Source organism: Apostichopus japonicus, chromosome 22 (assembly GCF_037975245.1).
Source record: "Apostichopus japonicus isolate 1M-3 chromosome 22, ASM3797524v1, whole genome shotgun sequence".
In the NCBI taxonomy this organism is placed as follows: Eukaryota; Metazoa; Echinodermata; class Holothuroidea; order Aspidochirotida; family Stichopodidae; genus Apostichopus; species Apostichopus japonicus.
The window spans coordinates 20,331,360-20,356,803 of NC_092582.1; the positions used below are offsets into that span (position 1 = coordinate 20,331,360).

Sequence of the window (25,444 nt, forward strand, 5' to 3'; positions counted from 1 at the left end):
GTGACAAATACGGAAACTGCTTTCAATATTGTAAAAATTCATAAAAAAATATTTGAAAAAAAGGAATCATCTGGAGGCAACCACTATTTGAAAGGAGTTGTTTACCCTACAGTATCGCAGTTAAAACAGGATCATGCCTGCCTTCGCCTTTGATTCAAAAATCGTAAGCCAACCCGGAAGTGTATGCATTAGTACAACTGGCGGGGAAAAAGGTGGTCATGTGGGAGACAGTTCGTGAATAAAGATTATTAAATTTTCGTCTATTTTCATCAAAATTTGGATCAGTTGGTATGTTTACTTTAGGAATATATTCAAGTACTTGAAATAATTTTTTGAGTGTAATATCTTTCATAAAAAATGTATTTTGACATAAATGTTTTTAATTGGTCATTAATTATCAACTAATTAGAGGGAGTTCCAATTCTGCAAAAAAAAACAGGAAATTGTCACCTGGGCATGTAAAAAATTTGGCTTGGAATGACCCACATAAAACTTGTGCAAACATGAGGGACACTGTAAATTTTACAACATTTGCAAATAAGGGGGCTAATTCAGCATCATACTAGCTATCTGTTGAGTTTACTGATCGGAGGCTGATTGCGAGCATTAACAAAATGAATGGGCGCCCATAGGAGGGTCACTCAGGTAACCAACCATATTGTGTTTGTCTTCCGACCTTTACATAATCATAATCACGGTCTGCCACCATTCATGGCGACGTGGCTAACTGCAAATCTTCAAGGTTCTTGTGAACTTGTGTATGGAAGTGACAGGCCCTCCTTTTGTCACCTTTTAATATTGTGAAATCATATTTAGTGCTACAGTTCGGAATATTAATGATGCAGATTCTTTCTCTGGGAAGTTTCGCAAGAAACAGAAAACATTGAAGATACGTTCGTACAAAATGTCCTTCCTCTGAGACATTATGGAGATTTGAGGTAACTAATGAGGTAAAATGTTATACTTTTCTGTTGTATTTCTTATTTTTTTCTTGGGGTGAGGGGGTTAAGGGGGAAACCACTAATTTCGGGGGGACCCGAGATCCACCCGGAGGGGGGGGGGCGGGGTTAGGGAGTGGCCGCCCCTTGAAATGTGTTGCACAGATGTAACATCGCCACTTATTTACTGGCCCAGATTAAAACACATGGCCATATGTAAGACTGGTGTTTTAATGATAGTAAGAATGTAAGCACAGTTACAGTTGTAATAAAGTTGTAATAAACTATTTCCTTGTTATTTTCCATTTTTGAAAATTTACTCTGTTTTACCCACAGTCTAAATGTGACTACAGAAAAAAAAGTTAAAATTCCTTACTTATATATATAATGGTCATTTGTACATGTTTCATGTTCGAGCATTTCATTTTTCAAGTAGCTCAAAGGTCATTTGCGAAGGTCACATTGTATGCCCTTGATCGAGTAAATATTGTATCGCTAACCAACTGGTGAAATACCACTGCCATGGAAATAGGACCTGTTAATTTTCCAAATTTGTTGTGACCCTGGAGACAATCAATTGTGAATATTACATTTTTGTGTAAATTAATTACAGTAATGTGTAATTTATTGTGAAATTGGAAAATTTTACATTTCAAAAATGTGAATATTACATTTTTTGGTAAATTCATCTACAATTTGTTGTTTATTTCACAGTTTTAAACTGTGAATATTACATATGTTTGTAAATTTATTTACAATAAATTGTCAATTTTACAGTTTTAATATGTAAATATTGCAGTTTTCGGTAAATATCTTTACAATAATTTGTAATTTGAATTACCAAAAATGGTAAAGTTTACAGTTTTTAACTGTTTTTAATTTACAAGTGATTGTAAAATTAACAAATTATTTTTGGCATTTTAGCTGACAGCCATTTCACTGTAAAATTTACAATTTTTTTTTTACAGTGTAGGGCGCTTGTTCTCACCTTTTGCGGGATCTGGCAGACAAGCCTTTCTAATATGAAAATTCAGTTTAACAGGTTTTCTGAGTTGAATCAATGCTATGTCATGACTCTTCGTGACATCATCGTAGTCGGGATGCAGAATGGTCTGATTGACTTGTAATTTCTTCCGTGACCCATCGAATCTATTAACAATGCCTATATGGTATTAAAGGGAATAAGAAGTCAATCAATAAAATGAACGAAAAAATACTTAATAAAACATGTATGCTTCTCCGCATATCCCTGTCGGTATGCATGTGTTAAATATGATGACTGAAGTATTAGTAAGCGCCAAAATACTCAACTTGAAGATATTGACTGCAATAAAACAGATCACAAGATATATCTTTCGGAGTACATCAAAGATATATGTCAAAACAAGCTTTACTAGTTTTTGGTTTTCTATGTACAATCAGAGAAACCATCCGATTGTATGACTTCAGCAATTTCATGCACATTTGAAAATTCCCAGAAACAAATGGATAAAACTATAGATAATTAATATCTGTAATTAGAAAGAAAACGTAAGTTTTTGCTAATGAAAAGACTTCTGAACCCGCTCCGGAGGTCGGTCTGGGCCAGAAGGATTTGTCTAATTTTTCGTAGACTGAATGTTAAAATTCCCCAGTCCCCACCCCATCCCAACTGAATGTTTTTTTCACCGACTAGCGGTGCAGGTGGGAGCACTCACCTGCATAAGCTTCGAAAGTGACATTACCATGGAGACAACTTGCTGCCGTCAAAATCCAGTTTGCCTCAATAAGCGTTCCCCCACAGATGGTGTTCTGTCAGAAATTGTGTTTAATGTTGTTCAACTCAAAATAATATAATGATATATACAGCATTCTTTCTATAAAATGATATTGACATTTCAAACACCTTTATTTATGTGGTATGTAGTGCTTGGCCAACCAGATCATTGTATTAATCGATATGTTGTTAACAATTCATAATTTCATATATAAAAATTAATAATGACAGTATTTACTCGAATGTTTTAATGCCGAAGAAAGCCTATATAGTAAATGATTTATTTTATGGTTATGCCTTATAACCTATACTGCATTCACCAAGTTTGATATTACAAATAATTTCCCGTTTGACTTTTTATGATGGAATTTTTAGCGGTAATCCCAGAGAGTGGAAAGCCAATATAACGCCAATTGCAAGCCTTTCTGATACTGTTCTGCGTTTGATAAGGTTTACAGTTAACTCACGTCCAACTAAGGATACTTTATTAAAAGAATTATTGGTACCAACTAATGTTCACATAAAATTAAGCTATAAGAATCTCCCATGTGTACATTTTGTAATTCTGAGGATGAGACCCTCGAACATCTATTCTGGTCCTGTCCAGTTATTTTGATATGTTTGGCAAGTTATTTCTGCAACATGTTTGAGAAACAACTTTAACTTTCATTTGAAATATGTGAAGTTTGGATAATTATATGAAATTAAGAACCCGATAAACTTTGCATACTGTACTTATTTTTTTTTCAACTTTAAAATAAATAACAAAATTCCTAACGCATTAATTTTCAATAGAAGTTCAACTTTCTATTACAAGTAGAGCGACATTTCCTATGTCCACGAAATGATAACTTGGGCATTTAACGTTTCCAAGAAATTTTCATTGACTGTGTAAATTAATCTGTTTAGCACATAGTTTAGAAAGTTGAAATTTATTGTTTGAAAGTGCTGAGGATTTCTAATTTGTATATAATGTACAAATTGCCATTTGAGACATTTGACTGTGATCACGAGGTAAAACCAGAGGGAAAACCCTCATAGCGGTTACTTGCCTTTAAATATATTGCATATGCAGCGCAAGAGTAGTTTGCAAGCCAACCCTGGTTGAAATTTTTACTTCAGTATTAATCTAAACAGAGCCAGTGCTTACATGGTAATATATAGAACTTGTCATCAGACAGGACAAGCAGTGTTTGTGACAGGAAAAAAACTATGACCAGTGGAAAAACAAAAAATACAATTGGGAATACAGAGATGGCGATTAACCACTTCTTAATGTCAAGAGGTAACAAGCTGATACAAGCAATATTATGGGAGCAACCCATCCATCATAGGTAGTACCATAAATAGGTTAGTTAAGTAGAGCATAAACTCCTAAAAAAGAAGTATAAAACTACTTGTAAAAGCTGATACAAGCAATATTATGGGAGCAACTCATCCCACATAGGTAATATAAATGAGCATAAATGAATAGTTTAGTTTAGTTTAGCATAAACTCCTTGAAAGAACTTTTAAAATACTTGTAAAAGGTAATACAAGCAATTTTATGTTAGCAACATTATGGGAGCAACTCATCCATCATAGGTAGTACCATGAATAGTTTAGTTGAGTAGAGCATAAACTCGTGAAAAGATTTTTTTAAATATTATTAGGGTATTAACTCCTGGAAAGAACTTTAAAAATAATTGTATAGGTAGTTGCGTAAAAACACAGGGAAGTCTAAACTTTATCATATGATTTGATGGACTCAAGTAAGAGCAAGAGTAATGAAAAACTGTTCAAAGTCTTAAGACAGTCGAAAGTTGGAAAACTCCCACTTCACAAAATGTGAATTACTTATTTAGCTATGTGCCTACGTAGACCTTTGACCTCCACCTAAAACAGCAAGGAGGTTTATATGACATATTGGGAGGTCAAATCAGCATAAATGTCACATCTTCATTGAGACCTGACCTGTAGAAATGTCGCAGGGTTTGACTTTGCAAACATTTAATGAACACTCACCTATATCATTTGGGTAATCTACCATGCATATATAATCTCTTTTTGAAGATAGAGTTCTCAATATGATACTTATGATATTTTGACATTTGGACCTCTGCTGATCCCGTACGACCTTTGACCTCCACCCATATGGTTCTTTAACTCACTATTAGTCATTTGGGATATCGTGTTTACAAAGTTTGTCTTTACAAGACTTTACAGAGTGAGACCCAATGACCTTTGACTCCACCAAAAGACAATAAGGTTCTTGTACTAATTATGGGGAACCACAGGCAAAATATGAGAGCCAATAACGTTCCTATCGTGCTTACCGGGATTTTAAGTTTTGACCCCCTGATGTTCGTAAATGAACTCTGAACTAAACCACATTGTGTACACATTTTACAATACATAAGGGAACCATGCATATATTAGCTCCTTTGATGTTCAGGTTCTGGAGAAACAGCATTCTTGAGATTTTCACATTTTGTCCTCTGCTAACCCAAATGATCTTTGACCTCCATCCATAGCATTATCGTTCTTATACTAATTATGGGGAAGCCACGTGTTAAATATAAGATAAGCAGAGGTTGATTATCTTTTGCGATACCGTGTTTACAAGCTAGGCGACACAGACACAGACACAAACGCACACACGTTGACTGCCAAGGTTACTTGCCCTTCTATGGCAATAAGCAAAAACAGAGGAGAAATCAATAAACAAAAGTGAAAAAGAAATATATATATATATATATAAAACTATAAAGGCAGTATGCCTTTCGCAGTACATACAATCGAGACACTTACATCTATTTCAATGTAAATTTGCCATGGCCAGTCACCCAATTCAGCAGGTGTATCTTGAACGCTATCCTTCATTGATACTCTTCGGGAAGAAATGCCGCATTCATTGTAATCTGAAAATGAAATCACATTTTGTACGAAGGAACGGAATAATGCGTGCAGAAGTGTTTGATGTATAACGCAATTGAGAAATAACAACGTTAATTCTGATTTCATCTTATTTACTACCTCTTTAATGTTCATGCATACTCACATTTACAGTACTTGGTGTTTTTGAATTGAAAAGTACACTAAGCATAATACAGCTGTCATGAAATTCCTGGCATGACAATGCATGACAAAGATGTATATAGATATCGACCCGGTCCGACGATCAACGGGTGAAAGAAGGTTATTTTCGAGTTACTCAAGGTGTAAAGCGATATGATCCAGCTGGCAGACGGAGTGGCAATTTTTTTTCGGACAGAAAGTTGAACGCTCCTTGATATATATATTGTACCTAACTCTATACATACAGCTGTAACCAGGATGTCTACTGGTTAGAACTGCTTTATTTTGTACTTGTTTCATTCTTTCCTTTTATTCTTTTTTCTTGTTTTTCACTTTCTAACGCTCTTCGTTTAAATTTCCCCTATCAATTCTTGTAGCTTGGTTAATGAAACTCAAATACTTTGCTTGTTTTGTATCGTCCGCCTGTTGCGCGGTTTCTCCGATGTGATGCCTTATGTCAGGTTGGCTGTAGTCGTTCTTACAGAACAGATAGAAAGTAACAGTCAGTTTAAGAATGTAATATGTGGCATTCTTAATTAATAATGTTAGTAGACTCCCCACCCCTCCCCCTCTATAGCATCGTATTCCTTTGATTTTCGTGAGGGTACCCTAATTTGGGCACTTGGTTGTGTTGGTGAAGAATGACCGTACATGGTGTGGAGGAAAGGAATTTATGGGATAGGTGAAATGGAATAAAGAACTCTATACATAATATAGGGAGAGATGGGAGAGTGTCGAAGAGAGCTAAATGAAGGAGAGGTAAAAGGGCGTCGAGAGAGCGAGAGATTTGGTAGAAGAGGACAAGACAGGAGATATAGATAGGAAGAGAGAGAATCGTCGAGGAGAGAGGTGGGGAGAGGTGTAGATAGAGGTGGAGGTGGAGAGAGGAGGAGAGAGGAGTAGAACCACCTCTTTATTACTTTTTCACGGAGGTAACAGACACCTTATTCTTTTGTACATTGCATGTTCGATAAAGTCGTTTAAATGAGAGCAACATCTCCACATCATATTATGTTTTATTATTTCGATGGAGGACATAATCGTGGGCTTATTCTATTTCACTCAGTTAAAACCCAGAGAAGACAAACTCATATTTGTAAAATATGGAATATTCCATATTTATAACAGTTGAGTGGGACTAATAGATCGTCGACGTTAACTCTCTGGAAGCGGAAGGTAATCTTTTTAACATTTTAACTATACTAGAGCGGTCTACCTTTTGATTTGTGCATGCGCATGTGTGTTTGAGTCGCATCTGTTTAATGTTCTTTGGCTTTTGGGGGAAATAAGGATCAGCTAGGAAGGAGTCTCCCGGGAGCCAATTATCTGTGAGTTCGTTTTACCTTTATTTTCATGTAATCTTTTCTACTCCAAAACTATTCGATGCAGGTCAGTAGAGCCGAGTTAACATCATATTGATGCATTATATTAACCAGAGAACAGTGTTTGTGTTTTTTTCAGTCTTCTTGTGTCACTTCCCTACCAGCCCCAAGATTGATAAGTTCAAACATTAACGTGCAACTGACACGGTCCAAAGTCACCTAACCTTACTCAAATTTACCGGTGTAACCGCGAACTCTACTTCAATTGCTTTCATCGTTTCTCACGGTTACCGGCTATACAGCCTGCTTGTTTGAACACCAGTGACATGTTGCTTAGTACTTAGATACCAAACTTTATTTTAAAATTGGTTTTCTTACTGCAAACTTTTAAAAGAATTCTTATTTTCCAATCACAAGCAAGTAAGAACATAAACTCATTAGCTTGAAATGGAAAAAAAAAGCTACCTTAGCCAAGCCTGCCAAGAATGACATTCCAACTGCCTCGATTCCGCACAATGCAACTTACAGCATGTTTACAGTATGCGTTAAATACACTGCTGATGACAATTCATAACAACTATAAATCCTATACAGGAACTCCATATAGGAAGAACATTACAGTACAAACCTTTAATGAAGAATTTGTCTTAATACATATACTTACCGATTGTTTGATTGGTGATTATCTTGTTGAATTCTTCAAGCGTTGAGTAGTCTTTCAAAAAAAAAAGATGTTCGTTTAAAGGTTCACTTGCCAGAGCACTGAGTGGCCGTCTGGTAGCGTTCTCGCTAATTCCAATGCAATGTATTATAACACCTTGGTCCCTAACTTCTTTGGCATACCTTTGTGGGTCACCTCCTTCAGTAGCATACCCTGTTATAACAAATACATACACATGACACACACACGCAAACAAAATAGTGCAGAAATTAGAATTGGCATTAAGACGGTCTTAAAAGTTTTATAAGTATGATAGTATACAAAGCTATATCGCTATTGCTAGACGCACTCGGTCTACCGCCCCGTGCTCATGCATTGAGTAATACCCCCCCCCCCCCTCGCTGATCGTGCATTATCCTGCGATAAACAATAGACCGCATCTAACTATTAGGCCAGGTTGAGAATCAGGGCCACAAACCAACAGGGGAATATAATCTGTAGTAGTTTTGTTTCAAACTGTGATGGTGGATCCAAAATTGCAACCTATAGTTAGCATACTTCAGGGTGCAACATTGTTTTCGTACAATTTATTTTCATAATATTGCAATGGGGTGTTTACACCGAAGGGGCTTGTTGCCAAACTATACTTGTTTGCTTAAGTAGAGTAGCCCAGGCAGCTGGAATTAAGTTTGCCGATATACTTTATTTTGCAATTTATATTAATCCTCCTCTGAGTCTGGCGTGTATTATACATAGGTTAATGCACGGTCAGCTGACGACAACAGGTCAATCAGATTCGAGATTTGTTAACAAGTGTGAATGTATGACGAGTAATGGGGATGAAAGATACATATGAAACAGTTGAAAAAATATTAACGTAAATGTGAAATTAAGTATGAAAGTAACGATTGAAATGTCAATTCGAATGGTGTTCTGTGCTTTTGATAGATATTAAGTCCTGCTACCTTAAAAAATATGAAGTTTGTGTGAAAGGAGAAAAAATTAGTATTTTTGGAAACCACCACAATCACAAATTTATTCCGCCACGTTAACCTTTGGGGAAGAAGATAACTTTTTGAGAAAAAGGTTGAGCTTTAACAAAAAACAAATGTTTATCTTTGTCCCTACATGTGATAATAGTAATATAACAGTGAATAAAGGAAATACGAGATTTTATGTATTAATTTAGCTCATACCCATGTTTGTATGGCATCAGTCACATTCTCCTTCCTACAGAATCACCTGTATTTTGTCCTTAGTTCTACATTATACGGTAATCACAATAACTTGAACCTTTCAATCATTACAATTGCTACAAAAATAAAGCTAAACGTCTTTGTTATTTAGATACATACCGTCAGTTATAAGAAAAACTGTCTTAAAACTGTTTTCCCTATTGTGCCTTGAGGTCAGTGGAAGCATCACCATAGACAAAATCTGGAAGGCTTTGCCTATATTTGTTCCACCCCCTGAATGAGAATGAAAATGAGAATGAGAATGGGAGCGGAAACGAAGGAAGAGGCGGAGGAGAAGGAGAAGGAGAAGGAGAAGGAGAAGGAGAAGGAGAAGGAGAAGGAGAAGGAGAAGGAGAAGGAGAAGGAGAAGGAGAAGGAGAAGGAGAAGGAGAAGGAGAAGGAGAAGGAGAAGGAGAAGGAGAAGGAGAAGGAGAAGGAGAAGGAGAAGGAGAAGGAGAAGGAGAAGGAGAAGGAGAAGGAGAAGGAGAAGGAGAAGGAGAAGGAGAAGGAGAAGGAGAAGGAGAAGGAGAAGGAGAAGGAGAAGGAGAAGGAGAAGGAGAAGGAGAAGGAGAAGGAGAAGGAGAAGGAGAAGGAGAAGGAGAAGGAGAAGGAGAAGGAGAAGGAGAAGGAGAAGGAGAAGGAGAAGGAGAAGGAGAAGGAGAAGGAGAAGGAGAAGGAGAAGGAGAAGGAGAAGGAGAAGGAGAAGGAGAAGGAGAAGGAGAAGGAGAAGGAGAAGGAGAAGGAGAAGGAGAAGGAGAAGGAGAAGGAGAAGGAGAAGGAGAAGGAGAAGGAGAAGGAGAAGGAGAAGGAGAAGGAGAAGGAGAAGGAGAAGGAGAAGGAGAAGGAGAAGGAGAAGGAGAAGGAGAAGGGGAAGGGGAAGTGGAAGTGGAAGGGGAAGGAGAAGGAGAAGGAGCAGGAGCAGGAGCAGGAGCAGGAGCAGGAGAAGAACAAATCATAATAGAGATGGTCGAGGCTAACTGACATTGTCATGGTAACCATCTGAACTCAAGGAATCTTACCTACACGATTCAAATGACATTCTTAAAATGATTGTTACCGAACAAGATAATATATAAGGCATGCTTGAAACTCTTACCTCTGTATGGTATACGATCAATTACAGCAAGGACATCGTCAGTTGAATCAAATGCTACAGTATGAAAGCCAATTTCTACCTCACTGTTGAAAACCAACGCTCCGACCCTCAATGAGTTTTGTCTATTGGTCACACCAATCTACAAAATGTACAGGATAAACTTGGTATTGTGTTTGGCAAGTGCCAGGAGCGGCACTGTGAGGGAGAGTGCGAGTGGGTGTTCTGCGGTGAAGGATCCCCAAGGAAATATTTTTGGCCAGGCCTAAGCGACGGTCGTCGTGAAGCTTTTGCCACTTGCCAGGAAAATCATGACGTTCCGAGAAATAGTTAAAGGGAACTTCTAAAGTCTCATCAGAGCTATGATCTACCCATTCTATTAGGGAGAATGATTGTCGCCCGGTTTATTGGGAAGGAAGTATTAAACTGTTTGAGTCCGATAATTACACCTCAAAAACAAGTCATTCTGGTTACTTGATATAAAAACGCAAGGTCAGTTTTCATGTAGTTTAAGCTTTCAAATGTGAGGAGCTGAAATCTGTTCCACAGAAGAATTTTATAATATGGATGCTATGATGGCCACCTCAACATTTTGACGTTTCATCTCAAAGTTGAAACTTTTTATTTCGAAGTTACTACGATTCTCCTCAGAATGTTGACATTTTATCTCAGAACTTCGTCGTTCGTTTTATCTCAAAACTTCGACGTTCATATATCTTTCGAGCTTCGAATTTCTATCTCGATCTTTTGATGTTCTACGCCAAGCTTTATATTTACATAATATGTGTCACAAGCAATAAAACACACACACGATCTTATAAAATTTGCTTTCGCAAGATATCAAAAATGCGTTCGGGCTTCGTTTACACACACATATCCACACCATCACCATCACATGGATACTATCTACCTTCGCCAAAGAATCAAGAATAATGCATGACCACTTGCATAGCTGCCCATACTATAAACCATGATCAACATTTTCATCTTCAAAGTAATGGATATATATATTAATGTAGAGAATGCTATTCTCAAAACTTACCTCTTTAACGAGTTTTTTCGCAAACCTTTTCCCCACATTGAAGTTATCTTCGCCAATGCTTGAAGATCCGTCAAACATGAAATAAAGATCCAGCCCAGTATCGTGGCTCAATGGGATAAATCGTGCAGTTCGACGGAAATTAGTGTTTGTAGTCTCATGACTCACTGCAGCTTCAAAAAGTGCGCTAGCTTCAAACCTGTCTAAATTTTCTCTCATCTTTAACGATATCTCGTGGATGTCGTCAAAGTCTTGATTGCCTTTGAAAGGGTTAACAATGAGTCATATGATTATCGATATTATCGATATTATTACCCTTATGTATGCGAACATTCAGGTACATTCCAAATAATATTCTTAAAAATGTTAGAAATTTTAATCATATTGATGAAGCTTTTACTTTTAATAAGAGAATATTATCATAGCATAATTGATAAATTGTTCATTATGCTCTATTTAGTTAGTAATTATCTATAAGAAACTTAAAGGGCCCGTCGAAATTTTAGGATCTATTCGTGAATATCTTTAAAAAAAATTAAACAAAATGACTAATTATTCAATTAATATGTTGACAGCTTGGAAAACTTTGATAAATTCCGCACTATTAGATTGATCAACCCGTTATTTGGATGACTCACATTCACAATTCAGAATTTGGCAGCAAAAATATCCACATGGATCACAAAAGAATAAAAACTAAATTTCCGGGGACGGGGCATAGCACTTTACGAATATAACGCAACGCTGATGGCGCCAATATGAATTTAAAGCCACTCAGTTAGACAATTGACATTAGTAGACATTTTTTTCGAAATTTCGTGACAGAAAGTCGAATTTTCGACATACAATGTCTTCAGTTTGAGCAGATAGTGAAAACATTGAGATAAGATAGTTTCAGTTAAATGTGAATGCAAAACGTTGAAATTTCAAATAAAAGAAGCGGAAAGGAGTAATGATTTGAGACGAAGCAGTACAAATTTCGACATAAAAATGCGATTTCGAGAATTTATGAAATAAGTTGAAATGTCGAGAAGAAGTCAAAATTTTCAAAAGATATCCCCCCCCCCGGAGAATCTAAGTCAAAATAAATTTATCAAAAGTTTAAACTTGGATTTTGAGAATGTAGTGGAAATTTGAAAGAAATAGTAAAAAATTGAATTTCCATATCGTTATTTTGGCCACATTTTTCTTTGAAAGACCCCCAGACCCCATCAGTTATCTGTATCGCCCCAACCACCCCCCCCCCCCCGCCAGGAAACCTGCTTACGCTACTATATAGTTCTGTTCTTATTTGCTCCTCTGATTCTTTGAGGGGCTCCTACACAATTGAATATGTCCAAGTTGATGTTATTTGCTCCGTAAGAGATGACTAGGCTAACGTAATCGTGATGCACATGTTCGATTATGATGATGACGGGGAAGAGGATGAGGGAGTAAATCGCACATTAACCGACTATGTATAGGTTTACTCTTTTTGTTGGACACAAATCTTTGAAACTAACACGACAACCAGAGCATGATATTATTAGACCGTGGGTAGTTTCCTGTGTATTTTCCTTCGCCACCATAAATACAATATGGGGCCACCAGGGGCATCATTTGTTGGAAGAGCACCCCTCACCCGCTCTGTCAGTGACTGGATTCTCATTGATGAACCCTCGTTTTGCATACTTACCAATGCATTTCACTGGTTCACCTGACCACATGCCGGTCGGACGACAACTTCTAAACTGTGACCCAATCAACGTATAACCTGCGTTGCAATAAAATTCTACGCCGTCATTTGCATAATACCGATCGCCAGTCTTGTAACCGTTCAGTGGTATACCCAGAACAGGGCAATGATTTTCTAAAGTAAAAACACAAAAATAAATTGATATATCGACAAGCCAGCAAAATACTACGAAGAGCCTGCTCTACGTCTCTATATGCTTAACCTGTGGTTAAATCATTCAACTCTTAACGTAGTAACTTGAAGAATTAACCTAAAAGGAGTATACAAATTGTAGCTTATTTGAGTCAGATCTGTTGCCCTGGTATTCTTGACTTATTGTTAAGGTCCGTTGGTTTAGTAGTTCTAAAGGAACAAACAAAACAAAATTACAAATGTCGCAACCACATATCCATTTGTATTGGTTGACACAGCAACTTCTGTGTATTTAGCTATGCTCGTCAAACGTAGTTTAGTATATTGCAAAGCGTGCGTAACTGTTGCATATTTCCATTGACTAACCAGAAAATTACGTAAACCATTTATTTACTTTAGTTTTGCTCCACAATCTACAACTGAAGTTATTTTTTTAGTCAGTATAGTGTATCTTTTGATCAACGTACTATAAACACAGGCATGCACACGATTTTTGTTTTGCTGTATTTTTCATCTGACATGGCCTCAATGCGTACATCACTTTAAATAACGTGATTTATTGCTGTCAATAACTCACCTCCCGTATCGCATACTGGTATTGGTCCATTCCATCGTCCTGTTCTTGTACAGGTCAAACGAGAGTCACCTATCAACTCATATCCTGAATCACACCTGAAGGTAGCGTTTGCACCAACCATGTTCGAAGTCGCAAAGGCTGCACCATTTTCTATATACCCCCTAAGTGAAGGACAGGTTATTTCTGGAAAACAGACAAATCAGAAAATGCAACAATTCATTGTTTAGTAATTACTGCCTTTATCAGTTAACTTAAAGAAGCTAAAAACATGTATAAGAAATTTAATAAGAGCAACCCAAAGCCTCAATATGATATAAATCTCGTTGTAATTTCAACAGCCACCAACACCACCTGCCCACGCTGCTTTGTCTCTGTTTGAATATCGTGTTAAGACAACAACATTCAATGTTAATGTTGGTAACATTCGATAATACTCATCACTAAAGTTTCATTTACAAAGAAAAGTCATATAATTAAATGTTTGTAAGTTACTTTGTATTTTAATATGATTCTCATCAGATGGAAATAACCTTCGTTTGATGAAGAAACTTTAGGAAGCATTCCATGTAGTCACACAATTTTAATAACTTGAGATATGTTACTGATATTGCCAGAACTGGTCAATTAAACTCGAAAAGTGCTTGCAATGTGACTCCCAGTTGGCTTGGTATCTTTCATGTAGAAAAAACCGTTACCTTCACACTGAGGGGTTACTCCAAGCCAGACTGCACTATACGTATGTTGGATATTTTTCAAGGCACACGCTCTCCATGACTGACTAGTTGTTCTGTAGCCTTCTTCGCAATAATAATTGACTATATCTTTTGGTGCGTATGTGCGATTTTCAGCAGTTGATCGTCCATGTTCTATTTCTTCTACTAAAGGAGGGCATCTAGGAACATCTGAGGAGACTTTGAAGATGGACACCATAGGTCAGCTTGTTATTCTTATGAATCCCAATCAAGCAAGAGCGACTGTTTTCATGCTACAATTTTATATTGTTGCGCATTCCACGAATATCAACAGTAAAAATGGGTTCGTCTTTACGAGAAATAAAGCTTTTTAAGATCTGCCAACACTTGCATACCTGCCATTGTCTATTTAAAGTAAAACATTATTCATCAATTCTCTACACATTTGTAATAAAACAGCAACATTCTATTCATGTGGCCAAACCCTGCTATATATATATATATATATATATATATATATATATATATATATATATATAAATATATATATATTTATATATAAATATATATATATATATATATATATATATATATATATATATATATATATATATATATATATATATATATATAGTTGGTTGGTTAGCGTCTATCTTGGCGCAGAGTGCTCTATGTCCAGTGGACAGAGCGGAGTTTCACACGTTTTAGCGATCGTCAGACAGGAGTTGTCTGACGATCGCTAAAACGCGTGAAACTCCGAGTTACAACTACTAGTGTTCCACTAGTCTCAACTAGTATCAACACACACTCACCTACACACACACACATATATATATATATATATATATATATTTAAATATATATATATATATCATTGAAAATCGTAATGAGTTGGAAAATCAAGAACAATGAAAAAACTTCCAGCCTCCTGGATTCGGACCCGGGCCTCCCGCTCTGTACGCGGACACCCTTTCCACCCTACAGAGAATCTATCATAGTAGACATAGGTTATGCTGTAGGGTTTTTGGTCAAGTACATGGTTTGATTAACATTACCACGGCAGATAGGAACTGAATCGTTCCATCCACTTATTGTGCATTCAATCGATGGATAGTAGGAGTCTTTTGACGTGGACGAGCTTCCTAGGATGTAACCTTCCTCACACGAGAAGGTATGTCTACTTCCATATGTCCACAATCCCTTACGTCGACGGCCATTTATCCTTTGCCGAATCAAGTGATCTCGCTTCTCTACCTCCTTGCATATTAACATAGCTGTAGGGAAAGATTTAGTTCCAAGTTATAAATGTACATTATAATAATGCTCAATTGATAGGAACATTACAAAACAGTGATCGCTCAATGAACAAGTAGAGCTTTACTTAAAAAAAGAAACCACCTGCGATGAATTAGTGCCTATGAATGATATATATACGAAAGTATATTGCCTACATATTGTCAGCAGTCTAATAAGTAATCTTTTAAAGATTCATGCCCTCCACATTATTTTAGACATTGTAGGCAAACTTTTGTGAATCTCTGGATGATAGTTAATGCCTGGTCTCTCAGTCCAAGCTGTAGGTAAACCAAAAAGCAGCAATAGACTAAGTGTGTCGTAGTATATACACATATGGATATAGTGAATGGCATGTTTACATAAGTGACCGGAAGCAGATTTATCTGTTATACAAACCACGAAACACTGGATATACATACCACGACAAACTTGATACACGTACCACGACACACTGGATATATGATACCACGAAACACTGGATATAAATACCACGACACACTGGATATACATACCACGACAAACTTGATACACGTACCACGACACACTGGATATATGATACCACGAAACACTGGATATAAATACCACGACACACTGGATATAAATACCACGACACACTGGATATACATACCACGACACACTGGGTATACATACCACGACACACTGGATATAAATACCACGACACACTGGATATATGATACCACGACACACTGGATATACATACCACGAAACACTGGATATAAATACCACGACACACTGGATATACATACCACGACACACTGGATATACATACCACGACACAGTGGATATACATACCACGACACAGTGGATATAAATACCACGACACACTGGATATATGATACCACGACACACTGGATATACATACCACGAAACACTGGATACACGTACCACGACACACTGGATATACATACCACGACACACTAGATATACATAGCACGACACACTGGATAAACATAGCACGACACACTAGATAAACATACCACGACACACTGGATAAACATACCACGACACACGGGATATATACATACCACGACACACTGGATAAACATACCACGACACACTGGATAAACATACCACGACACACTGGATAAACATACCACGACACACTGGATATACATACCATGACACACTGGATATACATACCACGACACACTGGATCAACATACCACGACACACGGGATATATGATACCACGGCACACTGGATCAACATACCACGACACACTGGATATACATACCATGACACACTGGATATACATACCACGACACACTGGATAAACATACCACGACACACTGGATATACATACCATGACACACTGGATATACATACCACGACACACTGGATCAACATACCACGACACACGGGATATATGATACCACGGCACACTGGATCAACATACCACGACACACTGGATATACATACCATGACACACTGGATATACATACCACGACACAGTGGATATACATACCATGACACACTGGATATACATACCACGACACACTGGATATACATACCACGACACACTGGATATACATACCATGACACACTGGATAAATATACCACGACACACTGGATCAACATACCACGACACACGGGATATATGATACCACGGCACACTGCATATAAATACCACGACACACTGGATATACATACCATGACACACTGGATATATACATACCACGACACACTGGACTGTCAGCAGACCAGGTACCGTCACTTTGACACGTTAACCGTGTCTCGCCATGCAATCGATATCCTCGTTCCGTACACGCATAGCGGGCAACCACACCGGATTCTCCAGTTCTATATATAATGTCACCTTTTGGAAATGGGGGGAGGAGATCACAGTCTTCAGCTACAGAAAGAAGTAAAAAACAATCAGTTAACCCTGATATCCATGTTATCTATCATTTTTGAGAATGAGTTGGCCACATCATCCAGTAGGCTACTCTTTTTGTATGATGTTGCCAGCCTATATGATTACAGGCAAACTACTGCACACTACCAAGTGGTTTCATAAAGCAATAATTTTTCGAGACAGTTAATGACATGATGTGGTATATCATAGGGAACACACTTGGAAATCTACATATCAAGAATTAACCTTCCCATTGAAATACCATATTAATGCATATTCACAAAAAAAAGTATTATAAAGCTCATTTATGTTACTGTTTGACTGTTTTTTTTTTATTTGACCTCTAATTACTACAAAGGAACTTTGATCTCTACAACAAATGTCGGGGTTCTCGAGCTTACTAAAGTGGATCCATTTCAAGTATGTACACAGTTCATCCAAGATTTACACTAAGAGTTAATGTGTTACAAGCTCTCATCACTTTGCTCTATGTTGAAATGAAATGACCGTCTACGTCTACAACCAGAAAACGAAAAACGTTTAATGCTTACGATGTCGAAACATATTCATAGTGTGGTAATTCATACATGTTAAATATTCATGAACTTGTGTTCATCAAAATAAAGAGTAATGTCTATTGACTAATGCGGCAACATATAAAGGAAGGTGCCAGAATCAGATGTCATGTTGACGAAGTATATTTAGTGACATCGTATAGAAACAGATACAGCATAATTATTTATGAGGTAAAATTTTACGATCTCATAAGCATGTATCTAAAAAACTGTACTTACATTTTAATATTCAAGTACATATATAGGTTAGACATACAATTTCAGAGATATCTAAAAAAGAATTTTATGTTCACTAATTAAAATTCATGATATTCCCAAAACAAATACGGTTGATTTTATTAATGTAGTGTTACAAAGCATTTGGCTCTTGTCATGTTTGTCTTGTCATGTTTAAAGCCGTTTCTTGCAGTTTGATGAATATGAATGACATAAAGATGGAAATGCCATGAAAATGTGCTTGTACCAACATCACCACACCAGCAAGAACCAAATTTTACGTTAAGCTCTGCCCATTCAATAATATTCATTCATTAATATATATGGTGGAAACCTAATCAAACACACTCATCACAGGGCATCTACCTACTAAGTTTGACATCGATTCAACTTATGGTTGTTGATATACAATGTTTACCAGCTGTTTGACAATTTCTCATGAAGCCCCACCCATCATAAAATATTAATGAGGTAAAGTTGTTGCAAAGAATATATATGTAGTTACAACACCATACCAAGTGTAAACTGAATCCGACACACAGTTGCAGAGATATTGACATTTAAAAACATTTACGGGGAAATCCCAGGGGCGTATCCAGGATTTTCCACTAGGGGGATGTCAGGCATGAATGATCGCCGTCCTGGGGGATGGGTCTATGGGGAGGGGTGGACAATTTTTGCTTTCGAAAAAGGGCTGAAATGCAAAATTGTGCTATATGTGATCCATTTTTCGACCTTAATAATAAGCAACATTTCCAGTAAAAATGGACAAAAAATGCACAATTTAGTATGGCTGGTATGTCACTTAGTGTTTGTAAAACTTGTGACCGACTGGGAAATCTGGTGATTGCCAAGTTTCACCATCAAAGCCTTTAAGAAATTTATGAATTTTACTTTAGTTTATCAATGATTTTTAACATGAAGTCTCACATAAAGGTCGTCATCAATTTTTTTTTTTGGCTAAACTTTTTTTTTTGGGTGACGGCCAATAGGGGGGCGCGCGCCCGTTGCGCCCCCCCCTGGATAAGCCCCTGAAACCCTTATTACTCATGAATATTCATTAGATGGGAACCAAAGACAAAATAGGGTATTAACATATTCCAAATCCCGATTTCGATGATGATTGTCATGTGAAGATACATCACGTGAAGTTACCTGACAAGGCGGGCGAATAATTGAAGATAAACACGAGCACAGTGGAATGCATGATGTGTGGCTTGAATACTGTAATTGTTTAATCCCACTGAATATATATAGCTATAGTATAAGAGAACCTTATAATAGGCATCACCGCAGCACAGCATCAACTTTGTTTATGGAGTAACTGGAGTAGGTATTTGCAACTGTGTACGTACTGTAGGCCTATATGTATTTGGCTAAAAGTATCCCTATACTATAGCCCCACGTGCTTGACTAGACTAGCCAGTTTGCATTGAGAGATTTTCACCTCATTGACATATCAGTATTTAATCTTTATTATTACACCGAAATCTTTGTGCAAGTAATTGTCCATAATTACCATGGACATAATCATGATGGACACTCTTGCTAGCTTGGTAATTTTGAAACCATTAATTATTCGCCAGCTTTGTCAGGAGACTCAACGTGATGTATCTTCACTTGTCAATCATCACCGAAATCGGGATTTGGAATATGTTAATGAGCTAAATCGATGATAAGTCGATGTAAATTGGTAGAAGTCAATTTAGGCTGATAGAAACTGGTATAAGTCCAAGAAAATTGACTTCTACCGATTTGGTTTTAGATATCATCGCTTTAACTGGTAGATGACATTTTAAACTGACAAATACCGATTTATTTTATATATCATCGGTTTAAATTGGAATATGTCGATTTAAATCGATAATATGTCGAATTAAACTGGTATAAGTCAATTTCGACATCTACCAGTTTAAATTGATGATATGTCAATACATGTAAATCGATAAAAGTCAATTTAAGTTGCTAGAAACTTGTATAAGTCGAAGGAAATTGGTATATGTCGATTTAAATCGGTATATGTCGATTCCCCACGATTTGAGACTGATGGCCCACAGTATACACCTACGGCTATTAAGTCGACATATAGATTGCCCCTATGTTTTGGATCCGTGCGTGGACACGTAAAACGTAAAGGTTGAAATCGAAAACGTGCATGGGTATTGTTTTATTGTACTTCCTAGTGAACAGTACTTACGGACACATTCGATTGTTGGTTCCCAACTGTCTCCATCACATGTCAATCTGTCTGATTCTGGTCGCATCCGGAATGACGGATCACATGTTACTCTCATTCTGTAACCACGTCTGTAAGTATGGGTAGGATCGCTGTTGCGAGATAAAATCTTTCCATTTGGCGGATCTTCTGGTAATGTGCACTGAGAGTGAGCTGAATGAGAAAAGACGCTAATTAAAAGTGTTGTCATGAACAATATAACCATCTACTTTAAGCAAATGTCTCGAGAATTGAGTCTGTACTATCCAAACAAGTCGGGATCAGATAGGCTGGAAATATTCAAGCGTTTATAATTGTACGTGCATGGTACTATTATATTGTGAAATGCATAATTTGGAGAAAAACACATTGAAGATATTTTCTAATTATTAACGATAACAATACACGATGTACTTGCTGGTGTTCAGGGAAGAAGCAGAGGCGGAAGTGGATGCAATCTATCGTAAGGGAGGGGGGGGGGTGAGGGGATGTTGGACTGAATGTTGGAAGCGAAAGGCCACAAATTAAGTTCCATCAAAACTTTCCAACAGAGTAAATCCTCTGAATTATAAGAGCATCGTGTGTTAGAGCAACTTTACATGGTTATTAATTTAATTGGTTAAATAATTAGAGGAATATTTGCATGTTAGAAACCTAACCGATCCAATTTTAATTATCAATATCTTGAGAACGCCATCTAAAAATTGGATGGAACTATCAGGATGCTTGAAATATGTTCCCCCCTTTCATAATCGGAAGGATCTTTAAAGATCATAACATTCCAAATATTCATATTTGATGATCGGTATGACTTTCACACTCCCTTCATAAACTTGTGCAGAAATCTTTCAGAAATAACATGCGTACCGTGAATATTCTTATCGAGAATAACTGAACACTGTATATAGTCAAAAATCCAGAGGATATTTTAGGTCCATATTTAGTTCCCATCCCCATATTGATGACATCACATTTTCTACTGAAGGCAAGGAAAGTCCCAGGATTGATTTATTGAAAAATCCGATAAGGACTTTCATGCAGGTTCCCTTATCATCGTATCAACTACTGCACAGACCATTGCCGATGTAATATTATAACAATACATCAAGTAAGCAAATAGGTGTTAAGATGATTATTTCCATTGCCGATGTAATATTATTACAATACATCAAGTAAGCATATATGTGTTAAGATGATTATTTCCATTGCCGATGTGATATTATTAAAATACATCAAGTAAGCAAATAGGTGTTAAGATGATTATTTCCATTGCCGATGTGATATTATTAAAATACATCAAGTAAGCAAATAGGTGTTAAGATGATTATTTCCATTGTCGATGTGATATTATTACAATACATCAAGTAAGCAAATAGGTGTTAAGATGATTATTTCTAGTGTCGATGTGATATTATTACAATACATCAAGTAGGCAAATAGGTGTTAAGATGATTATTTCCAGTGTCGATGTGATATTATTACAATACATCAAGTAAGGAAATAGGTGTTAAGATGAATATTTCCAGTGTCGATGTGATATTATTACAATACATCAAGTAAGCAAATAGGTGTTAAGATGATTATTTCCATTGTCGATGTGATATTATTACAATACATCAAATAAGCATATATGTGTTAAGATGATTATTTCCAGTGTCGATGTGATATTATTACAATACATCAAGTAAGCAAATAGGTGTTAAGATGATTATTTCCAGTGTCGATGTAATATTATTACAATACATCAAGTAAGCATATATGTGTTGAGATGATTATTTCCAGTGTCGATGTAATATTATTAAAATACATCAAGTAAGCAAATAGGTGTTAAGATGATTATTTCCATTGCCGAAGTAATATTATTACAATACATCAAGTAAGCATATATGTGTTAAGATGATTATTTCCAGTGTCGATGTAATATTATTAAAATACATCAAGTAAGGAAATAGGTGTTAAGATGATTATTTCCATTGCCGATGTGATATTATTACAATACATCAAGTAAGCAAATAGGTGATAAGATGATTATTTCCATTGTCGATGTGATATTATTACAATACATCAAGTAAGCATATATGTGTTAAGATGATTATTTCCAGTGTCGATGTGATATTATTACAATACATCAAGTAAGCAAATAGGTGTTAAGATGATTATTTCCAGTGTCGATGTAATATTATTACAATACATCAAGTAAGCATATATGTGTTGAGATGATTATTTCCAGTGTCGATGTAATATTATTAAAATACATCAAGTAAGCAAATAGGTGTTAAGATGATTATTTCCAGTGTCGACGTGATATATTACAATACATCAAGTAAGCAAATATGTGTTAAGATGATTATTTCCAGTGTCGACGTGATATTATTAAAATACATCAAGTAAGCAAATAGGTGTTAAGATGAATATTTCCAGTGTCGACGTGATATTATTACAATACATCAAGTAAGCAAATAGGTGTTAAGATGAATATTTCCAGTGTCGACGTGATATTATTACAATACATCAAGTAAGCAAATAGGTGTTAAGATGATTATTCCCAGTGCCGACGTAATATTATTAAAAAACATCAAGTAAGGAAATAGGTGTTAAGATGAATATTTCCAGAGCCGATATAATATTATTACAATACATCAAGTAAGCAAATAGGTGTTAAGATGATTATTTCCAGTGTCGATGTAATATTATTACAATACATCAAGTAAGCATATATGTGTTAAGATGATTATTTCCAGTGTCGATGTAATATTATTACAATACATCAAGTAAGCAAATAGGTGTTAAGATGATTATTTCCAGTGTCGATGTAATATTATTAAAATACATCAAGTAAGCAAATAGGTGTTAAGATGATTATTTCCAGTGTCGATGTAATATTATTAAAATACATCAAGTAAGCAAATAGGTGTTAAGATGATTATTTCCAGTGTCGATGTTGTATTATTACAATACATCAAGTAAACAAATAGGTTTTAAGATGATTATTTCCATTGCCGATGTTGTATTATTAAAATACATCAAGTAAACAAATAGGTGTTAAGATGATTATTTCCATTGCCGATGTGATATTATTAAAATACATCAAGTAAGCATATATGTGTTAAGATGATTATTTCCAGTGTCGATGTAATATTATTACAATACATCAAGTAAGCAAATAGGTGTTAAGATGATTATTTCCAGTGTCGATGTGATATTATTACAATACATCAAGTAAGCAAATAGGTGTTAAGATGATTATTTCCAGTGTCGAAGTAATATTATTAAAATACATCAATTAAGCATATATGTGTTAAGATGATTATTTCCATTGTCGATGTGATATTATTACAATACATCAAGTAAGCATATATGTGTTAAGATGATTATTTCCAGTGTCGATGTGATATTATTACAATACATCAAGTAAGCAAATAGGTGTTAAGATGATTATTTCCAGTGTCGATGTGATATTATTAAAATACATCAAGTAAGCATATATGTGTTGAGATGATTATTTCCAGTGTCGATGTAATATTATTAAAATACATCAAGTAAGCAAATATGTGTTAAGATGATTATTTCCAATGTCGACGTGATATTATTACAATACATCAAGTAAACAAATAGGTGTTAAGATGATTATTTCCATTGCCGATGTGATATTATTAAAATACATCAAGTAAGCATATATGTGTTAAGATGATTATTTCCAGTGTCGATGTAATATTATTACAATACATCAAGTAAGCAAATAGGTGTTAAGATGATTATTTCCAGTGTCGATGTAATATTATTAAACTACATCAAGTAAGCAAATAGGTGTTAAGATGATTATTTCCAGTGTCGAAGTAATATTATTAAAATACATCAAATAAGCATATATGTGTTAAGATGATTATTTCCATTGTCGATGTGATATTATTACAATACATCAAGTAAGCATATATGTGTTGAGATGATTATTTCCAGTGTCGATGTAATATTATTAAAATACATCAAGTAAGCATATATGTGTTGAGATGATTATTTCCAGTGTCGATGTAATATTATTAAAATACATCAAGTAAGCAAATAGGTGTTAAGATGATTATTTCCATTGTCGATGTGATATTATTACAATACATCAAGTAAGCAAATATGTGTTAAGATGATTATTTCCAGTGTCGACGTGATATTATTACAATACATCAAGTAAGCAAATAGGTGTTGAGATGAATATTTCCATTGTCGATGTGATATTATTACAATACATCAAGTAAGGAAATAGGTGTTGAGATGATTATTTACATTGTCGACGTGATATTATTACAATACATCAAGTAAGCAAATATGTGTTAAGATGATTATTTCCAGTGTCGACGTGATATTATTACAATACATCAAGTAAGCAAATAGGTGTTAAGATGATTATTTCCAGTGTCGACGTGATATTATCACAATACATCAAGTAAGCAAATAGGTGTTAAGATGAATATTTCCAGTGTCGACGTGATATTATTACAATACATCAAGTAAGGAAATAGGTGTTAAGATGAATATTTCCAGTGTCGACGTGATATTATTACAATACATCAAGTAAGCAAATAGGTGTTAAGATGATTATTCCCAGTGCCGACGTAATATTATTAAAATACATCAAGTAAGGAAATAGGTGTTAAGATGAATATTTCCAGTGTCGACGTAATATTATTACAATACATCAAGTAAGCAAATAGGTGTTAAGATGATTATTTCCAGTGTCGATGTAATATTATTACAATACATCAAGTAAGCATATATGTGTTAAGATGATTATTTCCAGTGTCGATGTAATATTATTACAATACATCAAGTAAGCAAATAGGTGTTAAGATGATTATTTCCAGTGTCGATGTAATATTATTAAAATACATCAAGTAAGCAAATAGGTGTTAAGATGATTATTTCCAGTGTCGATGTTGTATTATTACAATACATCAAGTAAGCAAATAGGTGTTAAGATGATTATTTCCATTGCCGATGTAATCATATTACAATACATCAAGTAAGCAAATATGTGTTAA

At 35.7% G+C, this 25,444-nt stretch overlaps 1 protein-coding gene across 2 annotated transcripts in view; it reads right to left on the reverse strand.

The window, feature by feature from the left end:
• LOC139964111 (complement factor B-like) overlaps window positions 1–25,444 on the reverse strand; it is a 57,857-nt gene that overhangs the window by 26,311 nt on the left and 6,102 nt on the right. The window contains exons 3-15 of one of the 2 annotated variants that reach the window (XM_071965466.1): window positions 20,397–20,588; window positions 17,229–17,405; window positions 15,293–15,511; window positions 14,241–14,456; window positions 13,546–13,728; window positions 12,777–12,950; window positions 11,105–11,361; window positions 10,066–10,204; window positions 9,090–9,203; window positions 7,738–7,947; window positions 5,485–5,594; window positions 2,636–2,729; window positions 1,927–2,100 (exon numbers count right to left, since the gene is read on the reverse strand). In XM_071965466.1, the coding sequence (XP_071821567.1) occupies window positions 1,927–2,100; window positions 2,636–2,729; window positions 5,485–5,594; window positions 7,738–7,947; window positions 9,090–9,203; window positions 10,066–10,204; window positions 11,105–11,361; window positions 12,777–12,950; window positions 13,546–13,728; window positions 14,241–14,456; window positions 15,293–15,511; window positions 17,229–17,405; window positions 20,397–20,588 (2,259 nt within the window). The remainder of the gene's footprint in view (window positions 1–1,926; window positions 2,101–2,635; window positions 2,730–5,484; window positions 5,595–7,737; window positions 7,948–9,089; window positions 9,204–10,065; window positions 10,205–11,104; window positions 11,362–12,776; window positions 12,951–13,545; window positions 13,729–14,240; window positions 14,457–15,292; window positions 15,512–17,228; window positions 17,406–20,396; window positions 20,589–25,444) is intronic. The other variant, XM_071965467.1, reaches the window with a different exon arrangement.